Raw genomic sequence first — 27,659 nt, forward strand, 5'->3', positions numbered from 1 at the left:
CCGGGTGAAAGTCGTAATTAATGAAAAAAGGTGTCTCACCAGTGGATTCATTCCTGGAGGAAGTAAAGGCATACTCGGCCCAAGAAAGCAATTGTGCCCAGTCATCCTGGGAGTCAGAGACAAAGCACCTTAAATACTTCTCGAGAGATTGATTGACCCTCTCGGTCTGTCCATTAGACTGAGGGTGATAACCCGAAGAGAAGGAGGAAACAATGCACAGTCTTCTGGTGAAGGACCTCCAGAATCTGGAAACAAATTGAGAGCCACGATCCGATACGATGGACGTGGGTATGCCATGGATCCGGAAGATTTCTTTGGAGAAAATATCGGCTTTAATCCTTTGAGAGAAATAAAATGTGCCATCTTGGAAAAACGATCCACCACTACTAGAATTGTGTTCATGCCATTAGACCTAGGCAATTCAACAATAAAGTCCATGGATATGTGGGACCAGGGGCTTTCCGGGATGGATAAGGGCAAAAGAAGACCATGGCGAGGAATCTTGTTGCGTGCACATACCGGACAGGCCCGGGTAAATTCAGAAATAGATTTGGCCATATTGGGCCACCAAAAGGTACGACGGATGAGATCCAAAGTCTTTTTGTAGCATGGATGTCCTGTGAACGAGAAGCATGTCCCCATTCTAGAATCTCTGGAATAAACTTGGCCTCCACGGAGAAGGTGTTCTTCGGGATCTCAAGATCGCTAGGAAGGTGATTTTGAGACTTGTTGATCTTCTCAAGATTCTTGAAAGTAGCGACCGCGAGGATCTTTTGTTTAGGAAGGATAGCCTCTGTAGTTTTCTCTGGTCTCTCATCAGAAGAATATTGTCTAGAGAGGGCATCCGCCTTGACGTTCTTAGTGCCAGGAATGTACTGCTGCGACACACTTTATTCGAGCAAATACCCAGTATGTACCTGGCAGATACCTGGAATGTGCCGCTCCTCACCTCTGACAAGCCCCGTTGCGTTTGCCTTCCCAGCCATGGTTCATGCCTGGCTGACGGGCGGCTGATCTGTTAAATGATAATGATTAGGATTTAATAGGCTGCAATGCTTCGCGTGTCTACCAGATGGCATAAATTCATGAATTTAGCAAACAAACAGTAGATGGCGCTCTAATACTATAAATTATTAAAGTGAAGGTGTATAATATGTGATATACAAAAAATGCAACGTGATATTATATAAAAATAAAACAAGTGCAAGTATGGGTACAATAAAATCACTCAAACCCTTAGATGGACTGTTTCAGGGTCCAGGAAACAGTATGCACAGGAAAAACCAGGGGAGCGGTTGTACCTTAAAATAAAAACAAGATCTACATAGTGTAAAACTGTTAAGCACAATGAAGTGGTTTCTAAGAAAATTAGAAATCTGGATAGGAAGGCTATAACACATATAACCAACCAAGGTGGTTTAAACCACAAGAGGAGTTGAGATTTTAAGCAGAGACAAACACAGGGATAAAACAAAACACTTTTATCCACACACGAATGAATTGGAGGCTTACAGGATCCAAAAGGATTAACAGCATAGGGAGTAGGTAATCATCCGATCACTGCTACTGCTGCACGCCACCCGACTGTGTCTCGAACAGCCGTCACGTCACTTCCGGAATTCCGGCCGGTTGGAGATGACGTCACAGGCTCAATGTTCTCTCTCTCTCAGTCTCAGGGTCACACTCAACGCATTTCGACGCACTAAAATGACGTCCTCATCAGGATCGGTGTCCGGGAACGCTGGACTCCAAGTTGCATCAGCTCCGGAGCCTCCAAAGCGGGTAACGGGGAGATGGCAGGTCCTGTGGTTGGAGAGAATCTGGGAAAAGGAGCACGGAAGGGTGTAAATCGGGGAAGCTGGCGTTGGACGTGGCGTACCTGTAGGCGCTGATCCACTCGATTTGGCTTGGGTGATGAATTCCTCCAGTAGCCCTGGCCTGGGTTGTGAGGCGAGCTCATCCTTGATGGAATCCGTTAAACCTTGCCAGAAGACTGCGACTAAAGCCTCCTGGTCCCATCGTGTCTCAGCTGCTATGGTCCTGAACTCCAAGTCGTACTGGGCCACGGAACGACGTCCCTGAGAAAGTTCAAGCAAAGAGTCAGAGGCAGTTTCTTGGCGTGAGGGGGTATGGAAGACCTGTCGAAAGTCTCGTCTAACGGCTGTGTAGTCGCGGGTGATATCGGGACGTAGTTCCCAAATCGGGGAGGCCCATGCCAGTGCTTTCCCTGTAAGCAGGCTGTACACATATGCCACTTTCTTGCGACCAGTGGAGTATTGCTGAGGAGCCATCTCAAACTGAATCTCGCACTGATTGAGAAAACCGTGACAGGCTTGCGGATCCCCCGCATACGGATTAGGTGCCGGGATCTTCGGGCCGGAGGACAGTGGCGGTGCGGACCCAGGTGGTACCTGAAAAGAAACGTCCTGTACCTTTTGAGTGAGGAGAGTCACTTGGTCAGTTAGGGCCTGGACTTGTTGATACATGGCCGACATCATGGAGGCCATGTCAGTCTGGTCTGCATCTTGTGCTCTCGACATAATGTTACGCCGGTTCTGCCCGCAGACCAGACTCGTCCCTTATACTGAGGTGGGGACGTATATGTGCACGCACCCGCAGCAGAAGGAGCATGTCCGGAGTGTAGTGTTTTGGCGTTGCCAGGCCAGGTGTGAACAGGTGTAGCAATACTTGCCGGTACCGGTACTGAAGAGGCGAAGTCGTTGCCGTTAGCCAAGGTCGAGGAGAGAGAAATCCGGAAGGTCGAGGTCCAAGTTGCGGTCGAGGGATGAAAGAAGCTGCAGGGTCAGGAGGGAGCCGGGATCCAGAGCCAGAGAAGCACGTCCGCCAAGCCGGGTCGCAACCTGAATGCACGAAGACAAAGGGAGAGCCAGAATAGATGTCTGTAGCAGAGACTATGTCGAGCGGTGTGAGAGAGGCAAAACAGGCATTAAGTACTGTTGCTGACCAATGGGTAAAGGAGGCAGGCCTGGAGGAGCCCTAGGACCAGTCCAGGATTGGTTTCCATAATAGGCTGCCAGGTGGTAAGGTTTAGGGTTAACTAGTAACCAGCATGTGGGAGGGGTGCGTGGCTTCACTGCAAGTGAATAAATTAGCTGGTGCAGGAATGCGCTCCGTAACAGCAGGGGATGCGCGCGCAGGAGCAACGGCAGGCACCTGAGCACCAGCCCTGTGCAGGGCAGCGGCAAGCTGACGGGGAGGACGGGGAAGCACCTCCACCACGGAGGCCAGGCGGGAGCGGCGAGGACAGAGCCGCAGAGCCGCGGGAGCGGACAGAGGTGAGGGAAGGTCACGCTGCGACCGACGTGACCCCCAATTCCTCCCATAACCCTCACACTCCAGAACCGCAGACGCTGGAACTTGGTCAAATCGTTGTTACATCAGGGGAATCTGACTGGGACTGGGCTGCAGGCATTTTTATAGGGTTCAGCATCCTCTACTTAACATATGCACCCAATCCCACCCGTGGGAATATTTTCCCCACCTATCCCGACTTGCCAGAACTTCGCAGAGCCCCCCACCAACGCGTTTCGAGTTGAAAAAGAGCTTACGCTCGAAATGCGTTGGTGGGGGCTCTGTACCCCATAATTTTGTTGTTAGCTTTGCTGGAATCCATTAAATAATTCCTTTAGTGGGCACACGCTCTTTGGATGTTCCTTCATTTTTTCGTTCCTGTACTGCTGGTGCCTGCTTTTTCCTATTTGTCTTTCCTGTCAGCATACTGAAAAATCGGAAGCACCCCCCCTGCTGTGGATAAAGTCTGGACAATCTGGATTATACATTCCATTAAGAGTGAGCTATGTTTTTCACTCCGATACAGTATGTTGGGTCACTTAATTGTGAGGTCCCTTACTACAGTGCTTGTGGGGACCCTAGTCCACTAGTCCGTTTACTATGGAGCATTGATTGTTCTGAATATCTGGGATATAATTCATGTTTATCCACTGGGGAGTACACATTTGCAGGATTCTTCAATCAAGTGTATTTTCAAATCAATAGGCTGTTTTTTGGAGCACCACACACCTACTAATTTTCCCCAACTATCCCCGGCTTGCCAGTACTTTGCAGAAAGGGCAGAACTTTCATCCCGGTTTTCACGGAGCAGGCGCTAACATCACACCTCAGCTCCTTAGTATACTGAGACCACCCCCTTACCTGGCGACACTGAGTCTGTGGTTTGGCCACCAAGTGTGAAGTACCCATACTTTACACTGGTATCTGGCACTTACAATATCCCGGCCCTCTTAACATCTAGGATTGCTGAGGCTTTTCAACTCCGGACTTCTCATAGACATTGAGTCCCCAACTCGGAAGGGTGCCTCTGAAGTACGGAGATTAAAAATCCCTCAGATCATTCATCCTTAACATATTTGCATGTTAAAGGATTTATTCCTAACAGAAAAAACTTCCCGCCTTTACATTTAAAACCATCAGTACAATACAGTTTATTAATAAAAGTATGTTCTGCTTATACCACTACTATAAACTTTGTGTGTGTGTGTGTGTGTATGGTTTCTTTATTCCTAGCTACACTCCAAAAATTAGAGTGCTAGCTCACTCCTAGTGCGAGTTAGCTTACTTAATTGAACGGGCTGTGATGGGATTTGCGGTTTCACCTACTTCCCACGCCAATATACTTTCCCCCTTTCAAGTTAAGAAGGTAACTGATACATTTTGACAGAAAAAGCACTTCAGCAAGAAAGCAAACCACATATTCAATTAACCTTGCTGTTACGAGGTCTACGGCTTAGAAAGTGATCCCTTTACTTCAAAGCGGCCACCCATACATAGCCACGCTTCTTCAATCAGCGCTTGATTTAGCGCTCGCAGCTCCCCCTTGTGTCGCAAAACCAATTGGCACAGTTTACACACAGTTCTATGACTGCAGTTATGGATTGAGCTGCAAAATGGGGACAATAAAGATGGTGTAAGGGAAAACATGTCAGTGTGGTGCACATACAGTTAACCCCTTCAGTCCCAATGGGATTTAGGGTTAATCAGCCGGGTATAATGCCTTTATTAGTGGCCTGATTAACCCCCTATCGCCACAATGACTGGACATTGTATGGGCTCTGAGGAAACTGCAGCCCTATTTGTATGATCATGGTCCACAACCCACTATGTTGGCTACAAAGGGTGTCGGGGGAGAATGGCAAGTTGTTGTGCTTGAGTTTTGCATTGCAGGAATTTGACTTTACTATTCAACACAAGAAAGGCAGCGAGCATGGAAATGCTGATGGACCTTCCCGACAGGACATTCCTTGTGAGCCAAAGTGACATGCTGGAGCCACCAGACTGTGTGACTGCCACTGAGCCTTCATCTTGAGGGGGGAGGTGTGATGGTGAGGGGTTAACCAGGCTCACAATAAAGGTCAAACCCACTTGGTTACCCCTGATAAACAGAAAGAGCAAAGGAGCACTGCTGGCAAGAAGATCCTAAGGAAAAAATCCTATAGGAAAAAATAAAGGGCACAACTCCAGACTAAAAACTGAGGGTATTTATTCCTTGGACTCACAAGGACATAGACACAGCCCACGCACCAACGCGTTTCGTCCCGTGGGACTTTATCAAGGTGTAGCATGTAGACATACCTCCTCACATTTATAAGCTTCATTTCGCGCCAAAAAGTCTGTGGGAACGCACTGCGCATGCACGCCAGTGATGCGTCGCAACACTGTGACACCACCTCATATACAACCTATCACCTTGATCCCTGAGGTGACGTCACTCGTGTGCACCCGCTTCCAGCCTCAAACGCATAACACTAATGCTCCCACCGGGCTAGAGGTGGAGGGGAATAGCAAAATAACAACAACTTTATTAATACTCTAAAAACGAACAAACTGACATAACTAACAAAAAATCAATATAATACACAGAAAACGTTAAGCTAAGAAATACCAATATTAAAACACAAAAGATTGAAGAAAAACCTAATGATAAATCAAATACATTTAGATGCAAGAAGATGTTAAAACAATCACAAACCCAAACTGACTCTAATAATTAATTAATTAAATAATAAAGCATTAAATGTATAGAAAAAAATATATATTTAATATACATATATGAAAGATATTAATTAAATAATGAATAAGCTTAAACTAAGTTCATAAGAAAAAGCACAGACTTGGTAATTGTGATTGTTATGGACATAGTTCATTTATATGGAAAGAAAATAAGTGTTAACTATCAGATATAATATTAAATCAATATTAACCTCCATATATACATGAAACAGATAGATACCGTTAACTATAATATAAATCAATTAAAAAGATCATAAACATTATAATTGAATTGATTGATCAGGGTAAGTATAGAATGTTGCAATAATACATGACCCTTAGCCACTAAAGAAAGTGGGAAAGGTCCCAATCAATATTCATACCGTGAGGCACTCTGGTTCTTAAAGTAAAGATCCAGAATGCCTCACGGTGATCAAGTTTTTAATCCTATCAACCCCTCTGGGTAATGGTGAAATAAACTCAATACCTTGAGAACTGAAGTTTTTTAATCCACCTTGGGTACAATTGGTGAAATGTTTGGGGACAGGGTGATCCAAATTCCCTTTGGAAATCAATCGCACATGTTCCATAATGCGAACTTTAAGATTCCTAATGGTTCTTCCAACATATTGGCTACCACATCCGCAAGTGATGAGGTAGACAATATATGAGGATTTGCAGTTAATGAATGACCTTATAGTATGAGTCCTTCCAGTTTGACTGGATACAAAACTATCTGACTTTTTCATATTACTGCAAATCTTGCAATTGCTGCAAGGGAAAGAACCATTAGGAAGTACATTCATCTGGTTAATTTGTGAAGAGAAAGACTTGGGGACAAGGAATTAGCTACCGTCTTTGCTTTCCTATACACTACATTTGGACCTGAGGTTATATATGGTTGCAGAATGGGGTCCAGAGATAGTATTGACCAATGTTTCTTTAAGATATATTTAACCTGTTCAGCATGGGCACTAAATGAAGTGATAAACAATGGTGTATCATTAATCATTGGACCTTTCTTTGAGCGGTAAAACAAATCCGCTCTATTGATAGTGGAAACCTCCTGTATGGATTTACATAAATCATCTGGATTATAGCCGCGCTGTACAAAACGATCAAACAAATCTTTGACACGTAATTCATAATCTTCGTCATTCGAACAATTGCGTCGAAGACGAATAAGTTGACCTTTAGGGATTCCTTTAATAAGGGCCCTTGGGTGACAGCTGTTAGCACGTAGAAAAGTGTTCCGAGAATTGGACTTGCGATAAATGTCCGATTGAATAGATAAATGAATATCAATATAAAGATCTAAATAGTGAATGTGATGGTGATTAAACGGATATGTGAAATTTAAATTATAAACATTGTTATTTAAAGTGTTAATAAAAGATCACAATGGAGATAGAGGATGTTACAGATGATACTGTACAGGAATCTATGAATACAGACTTTGTTTTTAATTACGTTGATAAGGGTGCAAGAACCAAGAAGGCTCAAAGAGTTTTTGATGATGATGCTGAAGTGGAATGTGAGGATGTTTCAGACTTGCATGATTATTTTCTGAAGTTGGAAAAATTATTAATTACCGACAAAAGATTATGGTGGGATATAATATCACTGGAAAACTATGCAAGAATGAAACATATACCTAAGGGCCTGAGGATGAAGAAATCTCCCACCTTTGGTTTCTCCAGTCAGGAGTTTGAAACTGACTGGAAAAACATCTTGAATGAGTGTTCGTTCAAACTTATTGACTTAATTCTAGCACTTAAGAACAAGGAGAAAACAGCAGTACGAAAGGAGGTTAAAAACTTGCAAACCAAATTATTACATTATTCAAAAATGGAAGGTTTTAAAGAATGTGATAAAAAAACGTGCTACGTCCATTAAAGATCTAGAAAAGTGTAAGGTCCGGGGGAACACCTCTCCTTAAGGGGGTTCCCCCCATGATCTTACCTGTCCCCACGCCAGTTCTGCCTTCTCACCGCCGCGGCAGGATCTCCTTGCTCCTTCGCTTCCCGCGGCGGCTACTGAACCCGCGCATGTGCGCGCACAGCCGAGGACGTTTATGTCCTCCCTCAGGGGAAAGTCCCACCCCCAGCTGAGGCCGCGCGCGCCTCTCCCGCGCGGCGCACACGCCTGATGCGCGTGCACCACTCACAAGCTGCACAGCTGTGGTAAGTTCTCCTCTACCAATCCCTATCTTTCCTGGGGTCGCTCCCTCGTTACTCCCCCTCTCCCTATTGGTCCTTCCTCCTACTTACCTTGCTCAGCCATTCATTCTTTGGCTGAGCATAGCTTTGTATGACCTGTGTTACCGACGGTCGTGCCTGCCTCAGTTCCTGTCTCTTTATCTCCTTAGTGATCCCTTGCGTATCGAACCGGCCTGGCTGTGGATCCGCTCTGGTCTTCTACCCCTGGTCTGTATCCTGACCTCCTGGACACCCCTGGTCTGTATCCTGACCTCCTGAACACCCCTGGTCTGTATCCTGACCTTCTGGACACCCTGACCCCTTTACCTCGGTTTGCGGATTCCGACCTACCTCCTGGCTCTGGACCCCAGGCTCTCGGTACCACCTATCTTCTGGAACCTCCCTTCTCGTCTGGCGAGTATCTTACTTTATCTTATACTCCCAGACGGTTCCAGACACCTATTTTCCACTTTCCAGGTGTGTCCCCGTAGCTGTGGGTGCAATTTGTTACCCATCTCACCTCAGTTTCGGGGTCCCTCCTTGTCCGTGGTGAGCACAGCGTAACATTATGCTCAGCCCAACAGACATGGACCCCGAAGAGGTTGAGCGACCAAGCCCCATGCAGTGACTTCTCCAGCTAGAGGCGCAGCTTGTGTCCATGATGCAGCAGCTCTCTAGACTCTCCTCGTTGCAGCCTTTCCCAGGCTCCTCTGCCATGGCAGCTGCGGCGTTTCCCTCCCCGGGTCCTCCTGTGTCTGTGGATCCTCGTCTCCTGGCTCCCAACCGCTATGCAGGGGATCCCCACGAGTGCAGAGGGTTTCTTAATCAGTGCAAGATGCAATTTGAACTATCTCCCTTGCGCTTCCCCACTGCTCGTTCAAAGGTGGCTTATATTATGTCTCTCTTGAACGGAAAGGCCCTAGCCTGGGCATCCCCCATCTGGGAGCGGAATCCTGCCATGACGCATGACTATTCTCGCTTTCTTTGGGAATTCAGGCAAGTATTCGATACCCCTGGTCGTCAAATTACTGCAGATTCTTCTCTCTTCCATATTTCCCTGGGTAATCGTCCTGTCGCCGAGTATGCTTTGGACTTCCGGACCATCGCGGCAAAGACCTCCTGGAATGATGGCTCACTATCAGCAGCCTTGTGGCAGGGTCTGTCGGATGCCATCAAGGACCAGCTGGCCACAATGGAAAGACCCACCAGATTGGAGGATCTCATTGCGGTCTGCATCCGCGTGGACCAGCGGCTACGAGAGAGGAGACTTGAACGCGCTCTTCCTCGCACCAACTCCCCCCGGTCTTCCAGCCGCAGTCTTGTCTATTACGTCCCCCAACCCATGGATGAGCCTGAACCTAAGCAGCTCGGAGGTCATCGGCTATCCACGTCTGAGAGACAGCGCCGACGAGATGGTGGACTGTGCCATTACTGCGATCTTCCCGGTCATCTGCTGGTAAGCTGCCCTCTGCGACCGGGAAAACGCCAGGACCCAATAAGGTATGAGAGGGACTCGTTGGGTGTAATCTCTTCTCCTCTTTCTTCTTCTAAAGTATTTCCCAATCGTATAATGCTGCCTATTTCTCTGGCCTGGAATAACTCCCTGATCCCTGCTTCTGCATTTATAGATTCTGGGTCTCAGGGGAACTTTATTGATCAGAGTTTTGCCTATAGGAATGGGATTCCCTTCCGATCTAAGGCTGTTCCAGTTGGTCTGGAGGCCATAGACGGGCGTCCACTCCAACCAGCCATTATTTCCCTGGAGACTGGTTCTCTATCCCTCTCCACGGAGGATGGTCACCAAGAGAAGATTATCTTGGACGTGATCCACACTCCATCGGTAGATGTAATTCTGGGACTCCCCTGGTTGCAACTTCATAACCCACAATTAGATTGGGTTGGTAAGGAGCCCATACGATGGAGCCCCTAGTGCCTTAAGACCTGTCTTCCCCCCAAACAGATGTTAACCGGAGTGGATGTTCCCGCAGAGTATAAAACTTCCCTTCCAACGGTCTACTGGGACCTGGCGGACGTTTTTGATAAGGTACGTTCTGAGGTGTTACCCCCCCATAGAGACTTTGACTGTCCTATTGACCTTCTTCCCGGTGCTACCTTACCCAAGAGCCGTTCTTACCCACTATCCATACCCGAGTTCAAGGCCATGACCGAGTATATCCAGGATAATTTAAGGAAGGGTTTCATCCGCAATTCTTCATCTCCAGCTGGAGCTGGATTTTTTTTTGTTAAGAAGAAGGATGGTTCCTTGCGCCCCTGTACTGACAACAGAAGTCTTAACAAAATTACGATCAAGAATTGTTACCCCCTGCCACTTATTTCCGATCTCTTCGATCGTCTATAGGGTCAACAATTTTTTCCAAACTTGATCTCCGCGGAGCCTATAACCTTGTCCGCATCCGTCAGGGGGACGAGTGGAAAACCGCCTTTAACACCCGGGATGGGCATTATGAATACCTGCTCATGCCTTTCGGCCTGTGTAATGCCCCGGCGGTCTTCCAGGAGTTTGTCAATGAGATCTTCCATGATCTTCTCGACAGCTTCGTTATCGTGTACCTTGATGATATCCTTTTCTTTGCCAAATCCCTCTCTGACCACATTCAGCACACCAAATTAGTCCTGTCCCGCCTTTGGGAGAACAATCTCTACGCTAAGCTAGAGAAATGTTCTTTTCATCTTTCTTCCATTCCCTTTCTTGGATATATAATTTCTAGCACTGGCTTCTCTATGGACCCAGTCAAACTCAAGGCTGTCTTAGAATGGCCACAACCCACCTCCCTGAAAGCCATACAGCGCTTCTTGGGATTTGCGAATTACTATCGTAAATTCATCAAGAATTTTTCTTCCATCATGGCTCCCATTACTGCCCTTTCCAAAAAGGGAGCTAACACAGCAGTTTGGTCTCCTGCAGCTCTCCAAGCCTTCGACTCTCAAAAAAAAATCTTTCGCTTCTGTTCCTATTTTGCGTCATCCTGACCCCGGGCTTCCCTTTACCTTAGAGGTAGATGCATCCGACGTCGGTGCTGGCGCCATTCTCTCTCAGAGACAGTCCCCACAGGCCAAACTTCATCCCTGTGGGTTCTTTTCAAAAAACTATTTTTCGGCAGAACGGAACTATGATGTCGGAAACAAAGAGCTCCTGGCCATTAAACTCGCCCTTCAGGAATGGAGATATCTCCTGGAGGGAACGGAGACCCCCATTTCGATCTTCACTGATCATAAAACTTACTCTACATTGAGAGTGCACGTCGCCTTGGGGCACGTCAGGCTCGATGGTCTCTTTTTTTTCCGAGATTTAATTATCTCATATCTTACATTCCTGGCTCAAAGAATCAAAAGGCAGACGCACTTTCACGTCAATTCCTGTTTGAGGACAATTCCGAAGTTATCTCCGAAACAATCTTACCCTCCAAATATATAATTTCGGCTAACTCTTTTGATATCCTGGATCAGGTCATGGCAGCACAATCTACCCTCCCGAGGGGCCTTAAGATGCCGGTCGGCCATATGTATTTTATTTATTTATTTATTTTATTTATAAAATATTTTACCAGGAAGTAATACATTGAGAGTTACCTCTCGTTTTCAAGTATGTCCTGGGCACAGAGAAAAACAAATAATACATGGTTACAAATACAGTTACATAAATGAACAGGGTATACATTATATACAAGACATTGCGTGCACAGTTAAAGAAAATATATATTATGGGCGTATGAAACAGTTACAGACCAGATTAAAATGTGAGACAGCCTTAGATTTGAAAGAACTTAAACTGGTGGTGGATGTGAGAGTCTCTGGTAGGTTGTTCCAGTTTTGGGGTGCACGGTAGGAGAAGGAGGAACGTCCGGATACTTTGTTGAGCCTTGGGACCATGAACAGTCTTTTGGAGTCTGATCTCAGGTGATAAGTGCTGCATGTGGTAGGGGTGAGGAGCTTGTTCAGATAGCTGGGTAGCTTGCCCATGAAGAATTTAAAGGCAAGACAGGAAAGGTGAACTTTGCGCCTAGACTCTAGTGATGACCAATCTAGTTCTTTGAGCATATTGCAGCGATGTGTGTTGTAGTTGCATTGGAGAACAAAACGACAAATTGAATTGTAGAGTGTGTCAAGTTTGCTAAGGTGGGTTTGAGGTGCCGAGCCGTATACTATGTCTCCATAGTCAATAATTGGCATTAGCATCTGCTGTGCGATACGCTTTCTGACCAGGAGACTTAGGGAGGATTTGTTCCTGTAAAGTGCCCCTAGTTTGGCATAGGTCTTGGTTGTCAGGATATCAATGTGCATCCCGAATGTTAAGTGGGAGTCAAACCATAAGCCCAGGTATTTAAAACTAGTGACAGGGGTTAGGGTGGTGTTAGCGTTGGTTCTAATCAGGAGCTCAGTCACTGGAAGCTTTAAAAATTTAGTCTTGGTCCCGAATACCATTGTTACAGTCTTGTCAGTGTTTAAAAACAGTTTGTTTTGGGAAATCCAGTTTTCGAGTCTCAAAAAGTCAGACTGAAGTATGTGTTGAAGGTTAGAGAGGCTATGGCTGTGTGCATATAGGATTGTGTCGTCTGCATACATGTGTATTGAGGCTTCCTTACAAGCTGTGGGAAGATCATTAATGAACACTGAGAAGAGTAGGGGCCCCAGAACAGAGCCTTGCGGGACACCACAGGTGATGTCCAGGGGGTTGGAGTTAGAGCCTGAGATGGACACATGTTGGGATCTTCCTGATAGGTAGGACTGAAACCAGTTTAAAGCAAGCTTCCCTATTCCAGAGCTCTGGAGCTTGTTGAGCAGGATAGCATGATCAACTGTGTCAAAAACCTTTGCAAAATCTAGGAATACTGCACCAGTGAGTTGACCCCGTTCCATTGCACACTGGATTTCATTGCAAACTTTTAGCAGGGTAGTTACGGTGGAGTGTCTGGGACGAAACCCAGATTGGAATTGGCTAGGGAAATTTGTCTTGGTATAGAAATCGCTTAATTGAGAGTGGGCACATTTTTCCATGACTTTGGATAGAATTGGGAGAAGTGAGATTGGCCTGTAGTTTGAGACAGTGTTTTTGTCCCCACTTTTGAAGATTGGGACAACTCTGGCAGTTTTCCAGGTCTTAGGGATATGGCCTGCAGACAGGATAGAGTTGACTATGGACGCAATTGGTTTGGCAATGGCTGGGGCACCAAGTCGTAGGAACCTAGATTGTAGTAAGTCAGGTCCACATTGGCTGCTTAGTTTTAGTTTGAGGAGCGCTTGTATAATCTCCTCTTCAGATACTGGGCCAAATTGAAAATTGTGGGCAGTGTTGGGAGGGGGTGGGACTATAGGGGTACTCCCAGGATGAGATTCAGGTTTGTGGTTTGGGCTGGGTTTTGCTAATAAGTTAGTGGCGCACCCCACAAAGTAATCATTGAATGCATTTGCAATGTCAGTGGGGTCTGTCAGAGTAATATCCCCCTTATTGATATTACTTGGTTGTTGATGGTTAGGAGGCTGGAATATGTTGTTGATAACCTTCCAGAAGTTACTGTAGCTGGGTTTGTTGTATTTTGGTGGAGATTGTCAGAGTAATATTGTGCTTTTGCATGCCTTGTTTGCCTTGTGCACATGTTCCGTGTGCATCTGTAGTGATTGAGATCCTTGGTAGTGCCAGTTACTTTGTAGCTTTTCCACAAGGTATCCCTGAACTGGTAGAGTGCTATAAGGTCAGGTGTAACCCATGGAAGGTGGGCCCCCCGTACCCTTATTTTGCGTAGTGGAGCATGGGTATCGCAGAGTTTTAAGAACTCGGATTGGAAATAGTCGAGCGCAGAGTCAGGGTCAGGAATTAAATCGATTCTGTGCCATGGGCAGTTGGTAAGGTCATCCAGAAACTGTTGTGGGTTAAAGTTTTTAAATGTTCTAGTGAGGAGAACTTTAGGGCTTGATTGGGGCGTTTTAATTTTCCTTACACAGTACACTATTGCATGGTCACTGAAAATGTCAGGAAGGATGCCAGAGGATTGGATTTTGCTGGGGTTTGAGGAGAGAATCCAGTCTAGCAAGGAATGGTTATGCGATTTCAGGTTTATCCGTGTGGGTTGGGAAATGAGTTGCGATAGGTTAAGTGACTTGAGTTTTATCTGGATTTTGTGGTTTTTAGGGTCAAGCCAATTGAAGTTGAAATCTTCAAGAACTAGCAGCTCACTCTTCTCATTCAGAGAGGAAATGGAGCCAAGAAATTGGGTGATATCAGTCAGGGATTGTAGAGGGGCTTTAGGGGGGCGGTAGATGCCAGCAAGGAAGATGGGCTTAGAAAAGGGGAGGCAGATTTTGCCAACTAGAATTTCAAAAGAGGATGGGCTTGGTGGGCAATTTAACAGTGTAAATTGTAAGGTGTCTGCAATATAAAATAACACCCCTCCTCCTCTCTTTGACCTATCTCTCCTAAAAATGGAGTATCCCTGAATGGCGATATTTGCATCAGGGGTTTTAGGGGATAGCCATGTTTCTGTAAGAATGATGGCTTTGGGTTTATGCATAAGGCACCATGCCCTTAGTTCGTCCAGTTTGGGCAGCAGGCTCCGGATATTTATATGGGCGACAGATAGCCCTTTTTGGAATTTAAAGGTGGAATTCTCAGGGGCATGGGACAGAGCTGAAATGGGAGGACCTGGGTTAGGTTCAATATCAGCTGCTAAAGAGAGTAACAGTACAAGTAGGAATTTGGGTAGTTGTTTGTAGGTTGTAAATTTGTGGTGTTTGCTATTAGAGTGAGCAGTGGTTGATGTGCTGCTTTTTAGAGTTCTCCACCAAGATTCAGTAGATAGTGCAAGGCTTTTGAGTAGTCCAGGGTGTATGGTGATGTTGGGTGTGGGCCAGGATGGAGGAGTTTGTAGTGTATAGAGGGAGTAACATCTCCATGAGGCCAGGAGAAAGAAAAAAGTTACTATACATAGCAGGTTCATTATGCCAGAGTTAGGCAGTGCTGCAAGGAGCTGCTGTGAACAAAGTGAGTGTGTGCAGACTAAACAGCAGGGGTGTGCCTGTTCCTTGTCTGCCATGTATGCAGCTCCTCGCTTCCATAGGAAGATACTTGAGTGGGGTCATTCTTCTAGGTCAGCCGGTCATCCAGGCATTAGCAGAACTTCTGACCTTATTGGTCGTACCTTTTGGTGGCCAACCATGTTGCAGGACATTTCGGAGTATGAAAAGACCTGTCCAATCTGCGCCCAGGTTAAGACCATTCGTAAAAAGCCGTACGGTCTTCTACAACCCCTCCCTATACCTGAACACCCATGGAGTCATCTCCCCATGGACTTTGTGGTGGAACTTCCAACCTCTAAAGGGATGAACACCATTTTGGTTGTCGTGGATCGTTTATCCAAACAGGCCCATTTCGTCCCTCTCAAAGGCCTGCCCAATTCCGCCACCCTGGCAGACGTTTTTGTTAAGGAAATATTCCGCCTTCACGGAGTTCCTCTTTCCATCGTATCCGATCGAGGTACACACTTCGTCTCAAAATTTTGGCGGGCCTTCGCTCACAGGATGGATATCACCCTCTACTTTTCTTCCGGGTATCATCCACAAACTAATGGGCAAACCGAGAGAACGAACCAGACTCTGGAACAATTCCTCTGATGCTTCATTGCGGACAGCCAGGATAATTGGGTAGATTTACTTCCGTGGGCAGAGTTCTCCCATAATTCTTTAAAGAACAGCTCCACGCTGAAATCCCCTTTTTTCATTAATTATGGTTTTCACCCAGGTCAGCTGCCCATCAACTCAGTTCCTTCCGGGGTTCCAGCTGCCGATGACCGAATCAAGGATCTTCAGGAATCCTGGAAAAAGATCCAAGAGGCTTTGAGAAACGCAACCCATAGACAAAAGGCACAGGCAGATTGTCACCGTCGTCAGGCACCAGTCTTCAAACCAGGGGATAAGGTCTGGCTCTCTTCCAAAAACATTAGACTGAAGACTCCAAGCCACAAACTGGCTCCTAGGTTCTTGGGTCCATTCTCAGTAGTAGAACGGATCAACTCTGTGGCATATCGTCTGGAACTTCCTCCATCCATGAGGATACCCTCCGTGTTCCACGTGTCACTGCTGAAACCTGTGTCCCAGAGTCCACGGATCCATAGGACATCAATTGACCCTAAACCAGTCATAGTTCAGGGGCAGGAAGAGTTCGAAATCCAGTCTATTCTGGATTCCAGGAGGACGAGGGGTTCGGTGCAATACCTGGTTCACTGGAAGGGCTTTGTCCCAGAGGAAAGATCTTGGGTACCCTACCATCAAATACATGCCACCAGACTGCTGAGACTCTTTCACTCCAAATTTCACCAAAAGCCATATTGGAGTCGTCCTGAGGCCGCTCCTCAAGGGGGGGTTACTGTAAGGTCCGGGGGAACACCTCTCCCTAAGGGGGTTCCCCCCGCGATCTTACCTGTCCCCACACCAGTTCTGCCTTCTCGCCGCCGCGGGCGGGATCTCCCTGCTCCTTCGCTTCCCGCGGCGGCTACTGAACCCGCGCATGCGCGCGCACGGCCGAGGACGTTTACGTCCTCCCTCAGGGGAAAGTCCCGCCCCCAGCTGAGGCCGCGCGTGCCTCTCCCGTGCGGCGCACACGCCTGATGCGCGTGCACCGCTCACAAGCTGCACAGCTGTGGTAAGTTCTCCTCTACCAATCCCTATCTTTCCTGGGGTCGCTCCCTCGTTACTCCCCCTCTCCCTATTGGTCCTTCCTCCTACTTATACCTTGCTCAGCCATTCATTCTTTGGCTGAGCATAGCTTTGTATGACCTGTGTTACCGACGGTCGTGCCTGCCTCAGTTCCTGTCTCTTTATCTCCTTAGTGATCCCTTGCGTACCGAACCGGCCTGGCTGTGGATCCGCTCTGGTCTTCTACCCCTGGTCTGTATCCTGACCTCCTGGACACCCCTGGTCTGTATCCTGACCTTCTGGACACCCCGACCCCTTTACCTCGGTTTGCGGATTCTGACCTACCTCCTGGCTCTGGACCCCAGGCTCTCGGTACCACCTATCTTCTGGAACCTCCCTTCTCATCTGGCGAGTATCTTACTTTATCTTATACTCCCAGACGGTTCCAGACGCCTATTTTCCACTTTCCAGGCGTGTCCCCGTAGCTGTGGGTGCAGTTTGTTACCCATCTCACCTCAGTTTCGGGGTCCCTCCTTGTCCGTGGTGAGCACAGTGTAACAAAAAGGAAATTATGAGAAAGAAAGAAATTAAATTTTCACGTGATAAAATGGACTATGAGAAAAAACAAGTATACTCATGGGAAAAAATCGTACAACCAAGAAGGGGGAGTAAAGATCAGCAATCTGGCTATTTTACACCTGGCAGGTGTAGGAGTAATTCTTGGTCCCAGAAATCAATTTTGAAAAAAACCTCTTCACCATATGATGTTCAAAATGTTGAGTCTGATGTCTCTATCTCATATAATGCAAGTCATTCAGTTTCATTTTTTTCACAACAAGGAGGGAATTTTCCCTATCAAGACAGACCCAAGGAACAGCGCCAGCAGGAGGCCAGGTCTCGTTATGAACAGCCAATTAATACCTCTGAGGGTTATGATGATGGCCCCTCAACTAGCTATCCATCAAAAAAATAAGGCGACGAGAAGTGGGAAGAGGAAATCAAGGAAAAGGGGCTCCACACAAACGGAAAAAGAACTTTTAAATGGGGTTATCAATATATCTAACATTGAACTCTCTAAAGATGAACTCTCTCTCCTTTACAAAGGGTTAAAGTTCGCTCCGGAGTGTAAATTTGATGTTTTTGATACAGTAATCGATCTTCATAAATTTATCCGTAAATGTACCTTAAAAAAGTTCTATGATGCTAGAAACTCTAAACTAACAGATGTTATTGCTTCTAATTCTATGAATGTTGTTGACTCTGATAATCCTTACTTTTCTTTCAGAGAACATTGTATTATCCAAGACATGGAGGAATTGGGGGGTACCTTTGCGGAGGAGTATGATCCAGATAATTTCTTGGGTAGAAAGGAGTCAGGTCTTAAGAAAAGGTCTTTATTTTTTCCTACATTTGTGAAGGGGAAATTCCTATCCACATTCAAGAGTTTAGTGGAGAGGGATCTCATCCTTCTTGAAAAAGGCTTTATATTTGATTCCCCGCATCGTGCCCATTACAAAGATAATCTCACTAGGGGTGAGATTGTTGCACTGAATGAGTTAACAAGAAACAAAAATCTCATAATTAAGAATGCTGATAAAGGGGGAGCGGTCGTAGTGCAGCATAGGGATGACTATCACAGGGAGGCCCTTCGACAGCTCTGTGATACTTGTTCCTATGCTGTACTGCCTACAGACCCCACAAAGAGATTTCAGGAGGAACTTAAACTACTTCTTGATGAGGGAACTATGTTATGTGTCCTTAATGAAAATGATAGAGAATTCTTGTTCAGTGCGACCCCGACCACGGCAGTGTTTCACCATCTCCCAAAGATTCACAAATCGCTGGTCTCCCCTCTTGGGAGACCCATTATATCTAGCATTGGATCTTTGGGGGATGGTGTTTCACGCTACGTTGATCGGTTTTTACAACCCCTTGTGAGATCCTTACCATCCTTCATTTTGGATAGTGGAGACCTCCTGACACATATTAATCAAATTTCATGGAAACCTAACATGATTTGGGTCACACTAGATGTGACATCCCTGTACACAATGATTGCACACCAACATGGGTTGACAGCTGTTGGCCATTTTCTTTCACGCACAGATATTTCACCTGCACAAATCACTTTTTTATTAGATTCTATTCACTTTCTGTTAACTCACAATTATTTTCTTTTTGATGGGGTTCACTATCTTCAAACACGTGGAACAGCAATGGGAACGAGCTTTGCCCCTTCCTACGCCAACCTTTTTATGGGTTGGTGGGAGTCTGTCCATGTGTTTGGAGATGGGAACATGTTTAGGGAGCACTTTTTCTTCTATAAACGTTTGATAGATGATCTTATTCTTATTTGGGAGGGTGATGTCACTTCACTTACATCTTTTATTAACACTTTAAATAACAATGTTTATAATTTAAATTTCACATATCCGTTTAATCACCATCACATTCACTATTTAGATCTTTATCTTTATATTGATATTCATTTATCTATTCAATCGGACATTTATAGCAAGTCCAATTCTCGGAACACTTTTCTACGTGCTAACAGCTGTCACCCAAGGGCCCTTATTAGGTAAATATGGGGAAAAACAATACTCACTTGTACAGCCACTTCTCTATTTGTGCGTGCATCACGCAATGCGGTGTAAGTAGAAACAAAATCCAAGGATTGAAGTGGAACACAGCTGAAGGAGGGGACCAGCACCAAAATATAAGGTTAAAACGAGTATTTATTAGAACATGGTGTAGGGGGAGACAAACACACTCTGACGCATTTCAGGCTAGAACACCCTTTATCAAAGAGTACTTTGATAAAGGGCGTTCTAGCCTGAAACGCGCCAGAGTGTGTTTGTCTCCCCCTACACCATATTCTAATAAATACTCGTTTTAACCTTATATTTTGGTGCTGGTCCCCTCCTTCAGCTGTGCTCTGCTTCAATACTTGGATTATGTTTCTATTTGGGCAAACAGTATTCTCTGCTCCAACGTCATGGTTAGAAGCAGCTTGACAAAGTGGGCTAACATCTAACCCACCGTGGTAAGAACAGTTCAAGGGGCAACCACGGGTGGGTTGAGGTCCCCCTCCGAGAATCTCTCGTGGTGCTCGCTCTCCGGGTGCACGGTCTCACCGGTAGTGGCCACAACCACTATCTCAGGAGTACATTTAGCCATGCTGGCTTCGTGGCACTCCAAATCCTCGCACATGTCCCTCTGCGACCTGCTGCGTGTCGGCAGCCCATAATCCGCACACCGGGCAACCACAGACGTCCTATCACAGTAACAGTCCTCTGGGTAAGCCATCTTCACCCTGTGGCACTAAACTAAGTGACAAGAACCAGTGTGCTTCCCTGCTTTGTATAGCGTGTGCACGACACCACTTGTTTTGAGAGCTTGCAATCCGCAGCTCACTTTGTACTATAATTCCCCGCAGGAAATTATAACCCAAAGCCCAATGATCCATACCCCTGCCACCAGAAAAAAAGCCTGTCATGGGAGACAAGGACTTATAACACATTTATACCGGGATCTTTCACTAGGCAAAACAAGGTGGTGGAATAAAATGAGGGTTATTCAGGTAAACTTGCGTACACACAATGAAATACAAAATACAGATAGAATGTACACTGTTACTGAGGTATGGGGGCTGAAAAATAGACTTTCCTAGTTTTGCTTCAGCAAAACGCTTAACCTGTCCCCTCCACGTCACTGGAGTATGTCTGAAACAAGTAACTTTATTCCTCAGAACTGGTCCTCTGCTGGACTAGGCCTCCCTGGCACCTCAATGCCCCTGGGAAACCCAACCGGTGCTTCACTGGACCAGTCCCAAGATTATCTGTAAGTCTGCAGACAGAGAGAGAATCTGATTGCGGCAGCCCCTTTCATAGACTTCTGTGTCCTACTGTATGTTTAACATGAACAGGGAATTCATGCCACTCAGAGCATGGAAACTTTTCCCACCAGCCAACCAGAGCGGGGATCATCTGGCTGATTATGTCAGAGGAAGGGGCGTGCCAAGCCGCACCTCCCCCCACCCCTAGCGCAATCATGGCCATCTGCCAGGCTCAACAGTGTCTCAGCGAACAAAGATGGCTTTTGGGCCTGTTCCTCTGCCCCTTCATGCTAAACCAAATGGCCCGACACCTCTGGACATCCTGGTTCTCCTTTGAGCTCAGATGTCTATGCAGACACCCTGGCACCTATGCAAATGCTCAGGCTGACTGCATAGATATTTATACATACAGTATAACACACTATAAACATTAGTTTAATAATGTATAAATCTTGGGGAACCTTATTTATGTGTGGGAAAATGGTTTGGGATACCTGGGCTCGAAAACCAGGAGTCTGGAGAAGTCTGTGCAGCCCGAATGTAATTTACCCTGCGTATCCACAAATAGTGCCTGCACGCCGGGGAGAATCAGGAAACCCCAAACTCCTGCAAACAAAACGAATAAATTTTCACCCAAATATCCCACCTTAAACTTACACTCCCAAAATCTCATGTCTATACAACACAGGGAACCCCACAAACCTCTAAACAGGTCAGGTTTTTGCTATACTTTACATGGGACTTCCATAGCCCACCCCATCATTGTGTAATGATGGGCACCCACAAAGCCTATGCTGTTTCCAGGGAGCCATACCTGTACCTGGGGTAACCCCTAAACCAGGGACCCCCTATTCTAAGAATACTATAACACATTTCACCATGGCTCACTTTCCTTCCTGGGCTGTGCTGAAGCAGGGTACCCTAGTGGTGATTGTCGGTTACATTTTCAAGGGTTAAAGGAGGAAACGATTGATTCACATACACTGTCCTGTGGTAAAGAAAACCTGTCCCATTTCCATAGAGGGAAAAAAAGTTCAGAAAACAAAAGCATAAGGAAAACAAATGTTTATTATAGATTGAAAGCAAAACATGGAACACTCAACATTTTTCTTTTTTGATCAATACAATAACTCCCCAAACATTTCCTGATGTAGGAAAAAGTAAATGAATGATAATTAACTGACAGTTCTACATAGATAACATTTTAGATAACATTGCTTTCCCAATCTAATTTCGACATTTCTCTAGGACTAATCCAGCATCTACAACTTTGAGATCAAAACAAAATGGAAAAATTCCCAAAATTTTTCTTTATTTCTTGTTAAACAGGAGATTTTTGCAGAAAATAAGTGCAAATTGAACCTTCTAGAAAAAAATAAAATAAATCCAGGGTTTCCTATCATGAACAGGTTTTCTGTGATTCATGTGTGGGTTTACTCGCAAGTCTTTCATTTTATGTGGCTTTTTTGATGCATAGAAATATTTTATCAATAACGTTTTTCCCACGTGGGACAATCACACAGATTCTACTTCATGTGTTCGCTGGTGTGTGACAAGACTTTCAAGGTGAGGGAAAAAATAATATGCCATGGGAAGTTCCATTTCTCTGTTGTACAGTATGAGTTTGTCTGGTGTGTAAGACTTGAGTTTTCAGAAAAGCATTTCCCACATTTAGGGAAAAAATACATTGTGAATTTTGATGCAATAAAAAGCAGCTTTCCTAAAAATATTGAACGTAAGTCTCTCTCCTTTGTCTATTCTCTGATATACTGTAAAATTAGATTTGGAAGCAAAGTATTTCCCACATTTATGGCACACATTATTTCTGTTCTGTACGAGTTGTCTGGTGTTGAAGAAGATTTGACCTGTGAGTAAATCAATTCCCACACTAAGTTCAAGCATTAGGCTTTTCTCTTATTTGAATTATCTGATGTCGATTAAGAGAGGGCTTACTAGAAGTGTTTCCCACAGTCAGTGAACGTATGACATTTCTACCCTGTGTGGTTTCTTTGATGTATAACAAGATTTGGTAGCAAAATGTTTTCCACATTCACTTCATTAATTAGGGCTTCTTCTCTCCTGTGTGTAATCTCTGATGTATATGACTATATTTGTGAGTAAACCATTTCCCACAGTCATTACACTTAGTCTTTGGTCCCGCTGCGTCTGGCGGCGTGCGCGGCCGCGGACCACCAGCCCCTTTCCTCCAGTGTGGAGGTCCCCGCTGGCTCCTTCTGACTTGGCTGACTGCGTGCTGTGACGCGTCAGCCGGCCGATGCTGCAAGCTCCTAGTGATTTGCAGCTCTGACGCGTCACGTGATGCGACAGTCAGCCAATGAAGGAAAGAGGAGATACGGATGGGAGGCGGCTTGGGAGAGGAGCAGGGAAGGAGCTGCGGGGGAAAGTGTGTGTGTGTGTGTGTATGTGTGTATATGTGTGTGTTGTGTGGTGGGTTTTTTTCCTGTTTGTTTTTCCACACGATATCCTTCACGTGACAGCTAGTGGGAACACTTCAGGACAGAAGAAATCCATATACTGTAGTTATAATTCAAGACTCATGCAGTCTGGATCATATATTGATTTGCATATTCATTCAAGTTTTACCACGCCCCCCTCCCACTCCCGGCTCCCTACAGAACGCATATCACGGTCAATTGCCTGTCAGCGCGCCGCCTGTCTGCAGTGCGGGAGCGCTGACTGAGGGAGCGGGGCCTTAGCCTTATGTGTCTTCTCTCCAGTGTGTGTTTTCTGATGCACAATAAGACTACATTTGAAAACTAAGTCTTTCCCGCATTCATTGCATTTATAAGGCTTCTCTCCTGTGTGCTCTGAGATATACAGCAAGATTAGATTTGCGGGTGAAGTGTTTCCCACATTCTTTGCATTTGTGAACATTCTCTCCTGTGTGTTTTCTGATGTACAGTAAGACTAGATTTCATAGTAAACTGTTTCCTACATTCTTTGCATTTATGAGGATTCTCTCCTGTGTGTGTTCTCTGATGTTCAACAAGATTAGATTTGCGGTTGAAGTGTTTCCCACATTCATTGCATTTATGAGGCTTCTCTCCTGTGTGTGTTTTCTGATGCGCAACAAGAATATATTTGGAAGCAAACTGTTTCCCACATTCATTGCATTTGTGAGGCTTCTCCCCTGTGTGTGTTCTCTGATGCGCAACAAGAGTATATTTGGAAGCAAACTGTTTCCCACATTCACTGCATTTATGAGGCTTCTCCCCTGTGTGTTTTCTGATGCGCAACAAGAGTATATTTGTAAGAAAACGATTTCCCACATTCATTACATTTATGAAGCATCTCTCCTGTGTGCTTTCTCTGATGTACAACAAGATTAGATTTGCGGTTGAAGTGTTTCCCACATTCATTGCATTTATGTGGCTTCTCTCCTGTGTGTGTTATCTGATGAACAATAAGATTAGATTGGTAAGTAAACTGTTTCTCACATTCATTGCATTTATGAGGCTTCTCTCCTGTGTGCATTTTCTGATGATGAACAAGATAAGATTTGAAAGTAAACTGTTTCCCACATTCATTGCATTTATGTGCCTTCTCTCCTGTGTGCATTTTCTGATGTACAATAAGATAAGATTTGAGAGCGAAGTATTTCCCACATTCATTGCATTTATGAGGCTTCTCTACCGTGTGTGTTTTCTGATGCGCAACAAGAGTATATTTGGAAGCAAACTGTTTCCCACATTCATTGCATTTATGAGGCTTCTCCCCTGTGTGTGTTTTCTGATGTACAATAAGAGCAGATTTGAAAGTAAACTGTTTCCCACATTCATTGCATTTATGAGGCTTCTCTCCTGTGTGCTTTCTCTGATGTTCAAAAAGTTTAGATTTGCGAGTGAAGTGTTTTCCACATTCTTTGCATTTATGAAGCTTCTCTCCTGTGTGTATTCTCTGATGTTCAAGAAGACTGGATTTGTAAGCAAACGGTTTCCCACATTCATTGCATTTATGAGGCTTCTTTCCTGTGTGCAAACTCTGATGTTCAAGAAGATTAGATTTGAAAGTAAACTGTTTCTCACATTCATTGTATTTATGAGGCTTCTCTCCTGTGTGTGTTTTCTGATGATCAACAAGATTAGATTTGCGAGTGAAGTGTTTCCCACATTCATTGCATTTATGACACTTCCCCTCTGAGGGGAAATTTATATTTTCCATTGTCCTATCTGTTGAACAGGCTGCAGTGTGGATCCAGCTCATGGATCCATCTGTTGGAAGGAAATTCACAGTGAGTGTATCATAACAGTATAATCTAACATTTCATTCACTATGAGCATCATTTGACAATGAGGGGTATTGGTTTTTGGTGGTAACACTTTCGAGTTTGGTTATATGTTCTATGCCACATTATGTGTTGCCTGCCATCTCTCTATATGTAATCATTACAAAGACAATTCAGAACTTGAATATGAAAACAAAACAAATAGAAAAACAAGGCGCATCTCCATGCTGCCATATAATATCACCACCCTGTAAGGCAAAGGTGATGCTCCTAAAGATGGGCCACGCGATTTCACGGAGTCACGATCCCCATTGGTAGCAATCACATGTTCGGGGATCTCCCCCAGGGTGACAAACAGAATTCTGATCCTGGGATTCTGATCAAGCCATAGAAAACTAGCATTTTAATGATGATTTACCTGGAATGACACAAGGACCTACAGTATGGCATGCCCTGGGCCATAGCAGGTACATTATTAGAGTAATCTGAAGGTTAAAATAAGGAATGCTAAGGAATTTTTCTAATTTCCTTGAGAACATACCTACACATAAATTTGAATTGTAATCATTTTTCTCTGCACATAGGGGAAATATGGACCCTGAGCTGCTTTCTTCACACTTGTTCTGCTCACCTGTGCTGGTACCTTCAAAGCATTCCATCTCCTGGGCTTCCAGGTGACTCTTCACACTCAGCCCCTCTATTTGCTCAGTCCGTGGTACAATCTCATCTTTAAATTCACCTGCTCAAATCATTCAATACCAATTACATGTTCTTATTTCACTGACTTTCTCATATTTAATACCTATTCTACTTAATGTGTTTTACACATGGCAGTGGGTACCAAATTGGATAGCTCCTCACCTGCAGCTCCAGTAGGACAGAAAACTCTTCTGTAGGTACTAGTACTGTATATAAGGCCCTCACCTTACATGCAAGAACAGTATTTTCTCTTTCCTACAGCGTAGCAGTAGGTTTTGTTATTTTGAAATAGGACTCACCGTGCAGTTCAATTCAGGAGTCGTCAGCCTCTCCCCCCTGAAGCACCTGCCGGTGTCTGTGTTCTGGAACACAATCAGTGAAACACAAGGCCAGGGTAGGCCTTAAAGGGCTGGTAATGGCATCCAACGTGAGTGCTGAGGATTGGAAGTCGTCCCCATGTCTATAAGTGGCATGTGTGATGACGCCATAGTCGTGACAGTCACGGAATTCCTTTATTATGCTTGTGGTATGAGGAGGCACTTAGAAAGTCAGGAAAATAGTGCAGATTGAGCAGGCAAGCAAGCAGTCTCCCAAAAGATCACGGTCACAAACAAGTCTAGACAAGACGACTCTTTTTCAGAGGGGTCAGATGTATTTCAGCAACATTCGGGGGCAAATATTGGGATTCATCCAAACAGGTGGGGTTAGATGAAGATTTGGATTTTCATTTAGACCTTGTAAACCCCTTAATTAAGGCAATGAGGTAAATACTGGAGTTACAAGACACAGAAGAATAACGCATGAAGTAAGAAATTATTCATGGGCTCACAAAGGAAGATGAGATATTTTCCCCTGCACAAGGTTATAAAGGGGGTGATGGAGGCTGAGTGGACACAGCCAGACAAGAAATTGCTTGTTCTTAAAAGATTTGCTGGGATGATTTCTATTGAGAAAAATTGATCAGGTTTTTGGGAAGCCCTCCTAAGGTTTACGCTGCAATCACAAGGATTGCTAGAAAAATTAAGTTGCATGTCGAGGAGCTGTATCCTTCAAAGACGCTATGGACTGAAAAATGGAGTGTGTTATAGGAACGTATTTTTCAGTATGCAAACCAACAGTAGCAATAGCATCCCTATCCAGAGCCATGCACATCGGAGCAGCTTACATGGAAGAAACACTCACGCAGGAAACAATGAGAGGATTGATCCTGAGTGCTCTCAGAGAAATTAAGTTGACAACAGATCAGCAAGACCCATGGCACTTTCAATGGCAATGAGAAGGGCACCATTGTGGCTGAGACATTGGGTATATAGAAAATGTCCAAGCACATCAAAAATGTGTAAAAATGAATTATAATTAAATGGTCATACTACACCTATGTAACGTACGTGCTCACCGCAAACCTGGACCGGACCGCGGGGCTGAGGTGGGGATAGATATACACCAACCTTAGACCACGAAGCCTGATCCGGGTTGCGAATTCCATGGTCAAACAAAGCTGGGTCAGGACAGGAGAAGGCAGGATAATCCGTGGACAAGCCGGGGTCAGGATAGGAGAAGGCTGGGTAAATGAGATCCATGCTGGGGTTCGGCAAGAGGACGCTTGAGCGAAGGTGCTCCAACGTAGAAAGGAACAGGAACGGGGAATCCAGTGCTTCAGCACCAAACAGCACTCCCTAGCCGGGTACAGCTGTGAGTAATGGAAGCCACTGGAAGCAGGAGATTGCAGCAGGTAACAGGAACAACGATGCAGGCCTCTGCAGGACTGGAAGCAGTGAACAGGTACTGCAGACAGGACAAGAAACACTGGGGCTTCAGTGTAACCGTGGCCGCGCGGCGGAGTCTGCCAGTAACTGAGAACAATGACAAGAAGGCCAGGCAGGCCAAACACATGCTGTGGCAAACGTCTATGTTCAGCAACTTCCTGGTGGGCGGGGCAGAAGTTACAGTAAATAGAACAGACAGCCAATGAGACTGAGAGCTGCATAGGAGGCAGCAAGAAGCAGGC

The 27,659-nt window shown here is 45.2% G+C and overlaps 1 protein-coding gene across 1 annotated transcript in view; it reads right to left on the reverse strand.

Moving 5' to 3' along the window:
• Positions 1-23,416: 23,416 nt before the first annotated feature.
• The window catches only part of LOC142471213 (uncharacterized), a 41,776-nt gene continuing 37,533 nt past the window's right edge, over positions 23,417-27,659 (reverse strand). The window contains 3 exon segments of the mRNA XM_075578009.1: positions 23,417-23,946; positions 23,948-24,938; positions 25,584-25,691. Of these exon segments, the coding sequence (XP_075434124.1) occupies positions 23,553-23,946; positions 23,948-24,938; positions 25,584-25,691 (1,493 nt within the window). The 3' untranslated portion in view covers positions 23,417-23,552.

Source organism: Ascaphus truei, chromosome 20 (assembly GCF_040206685.1).
Source record: "Ascaphus truei isolate aAscTru1 chromosome 20, aAscTru1.hap1, whole genome shotgun sequence".
Lineage (NCBI taxonomy): Eukaryota > Metazoa > Chordata > Amphibia > Anura > Ascaphidae > Ascaphus > Ascaphus truei.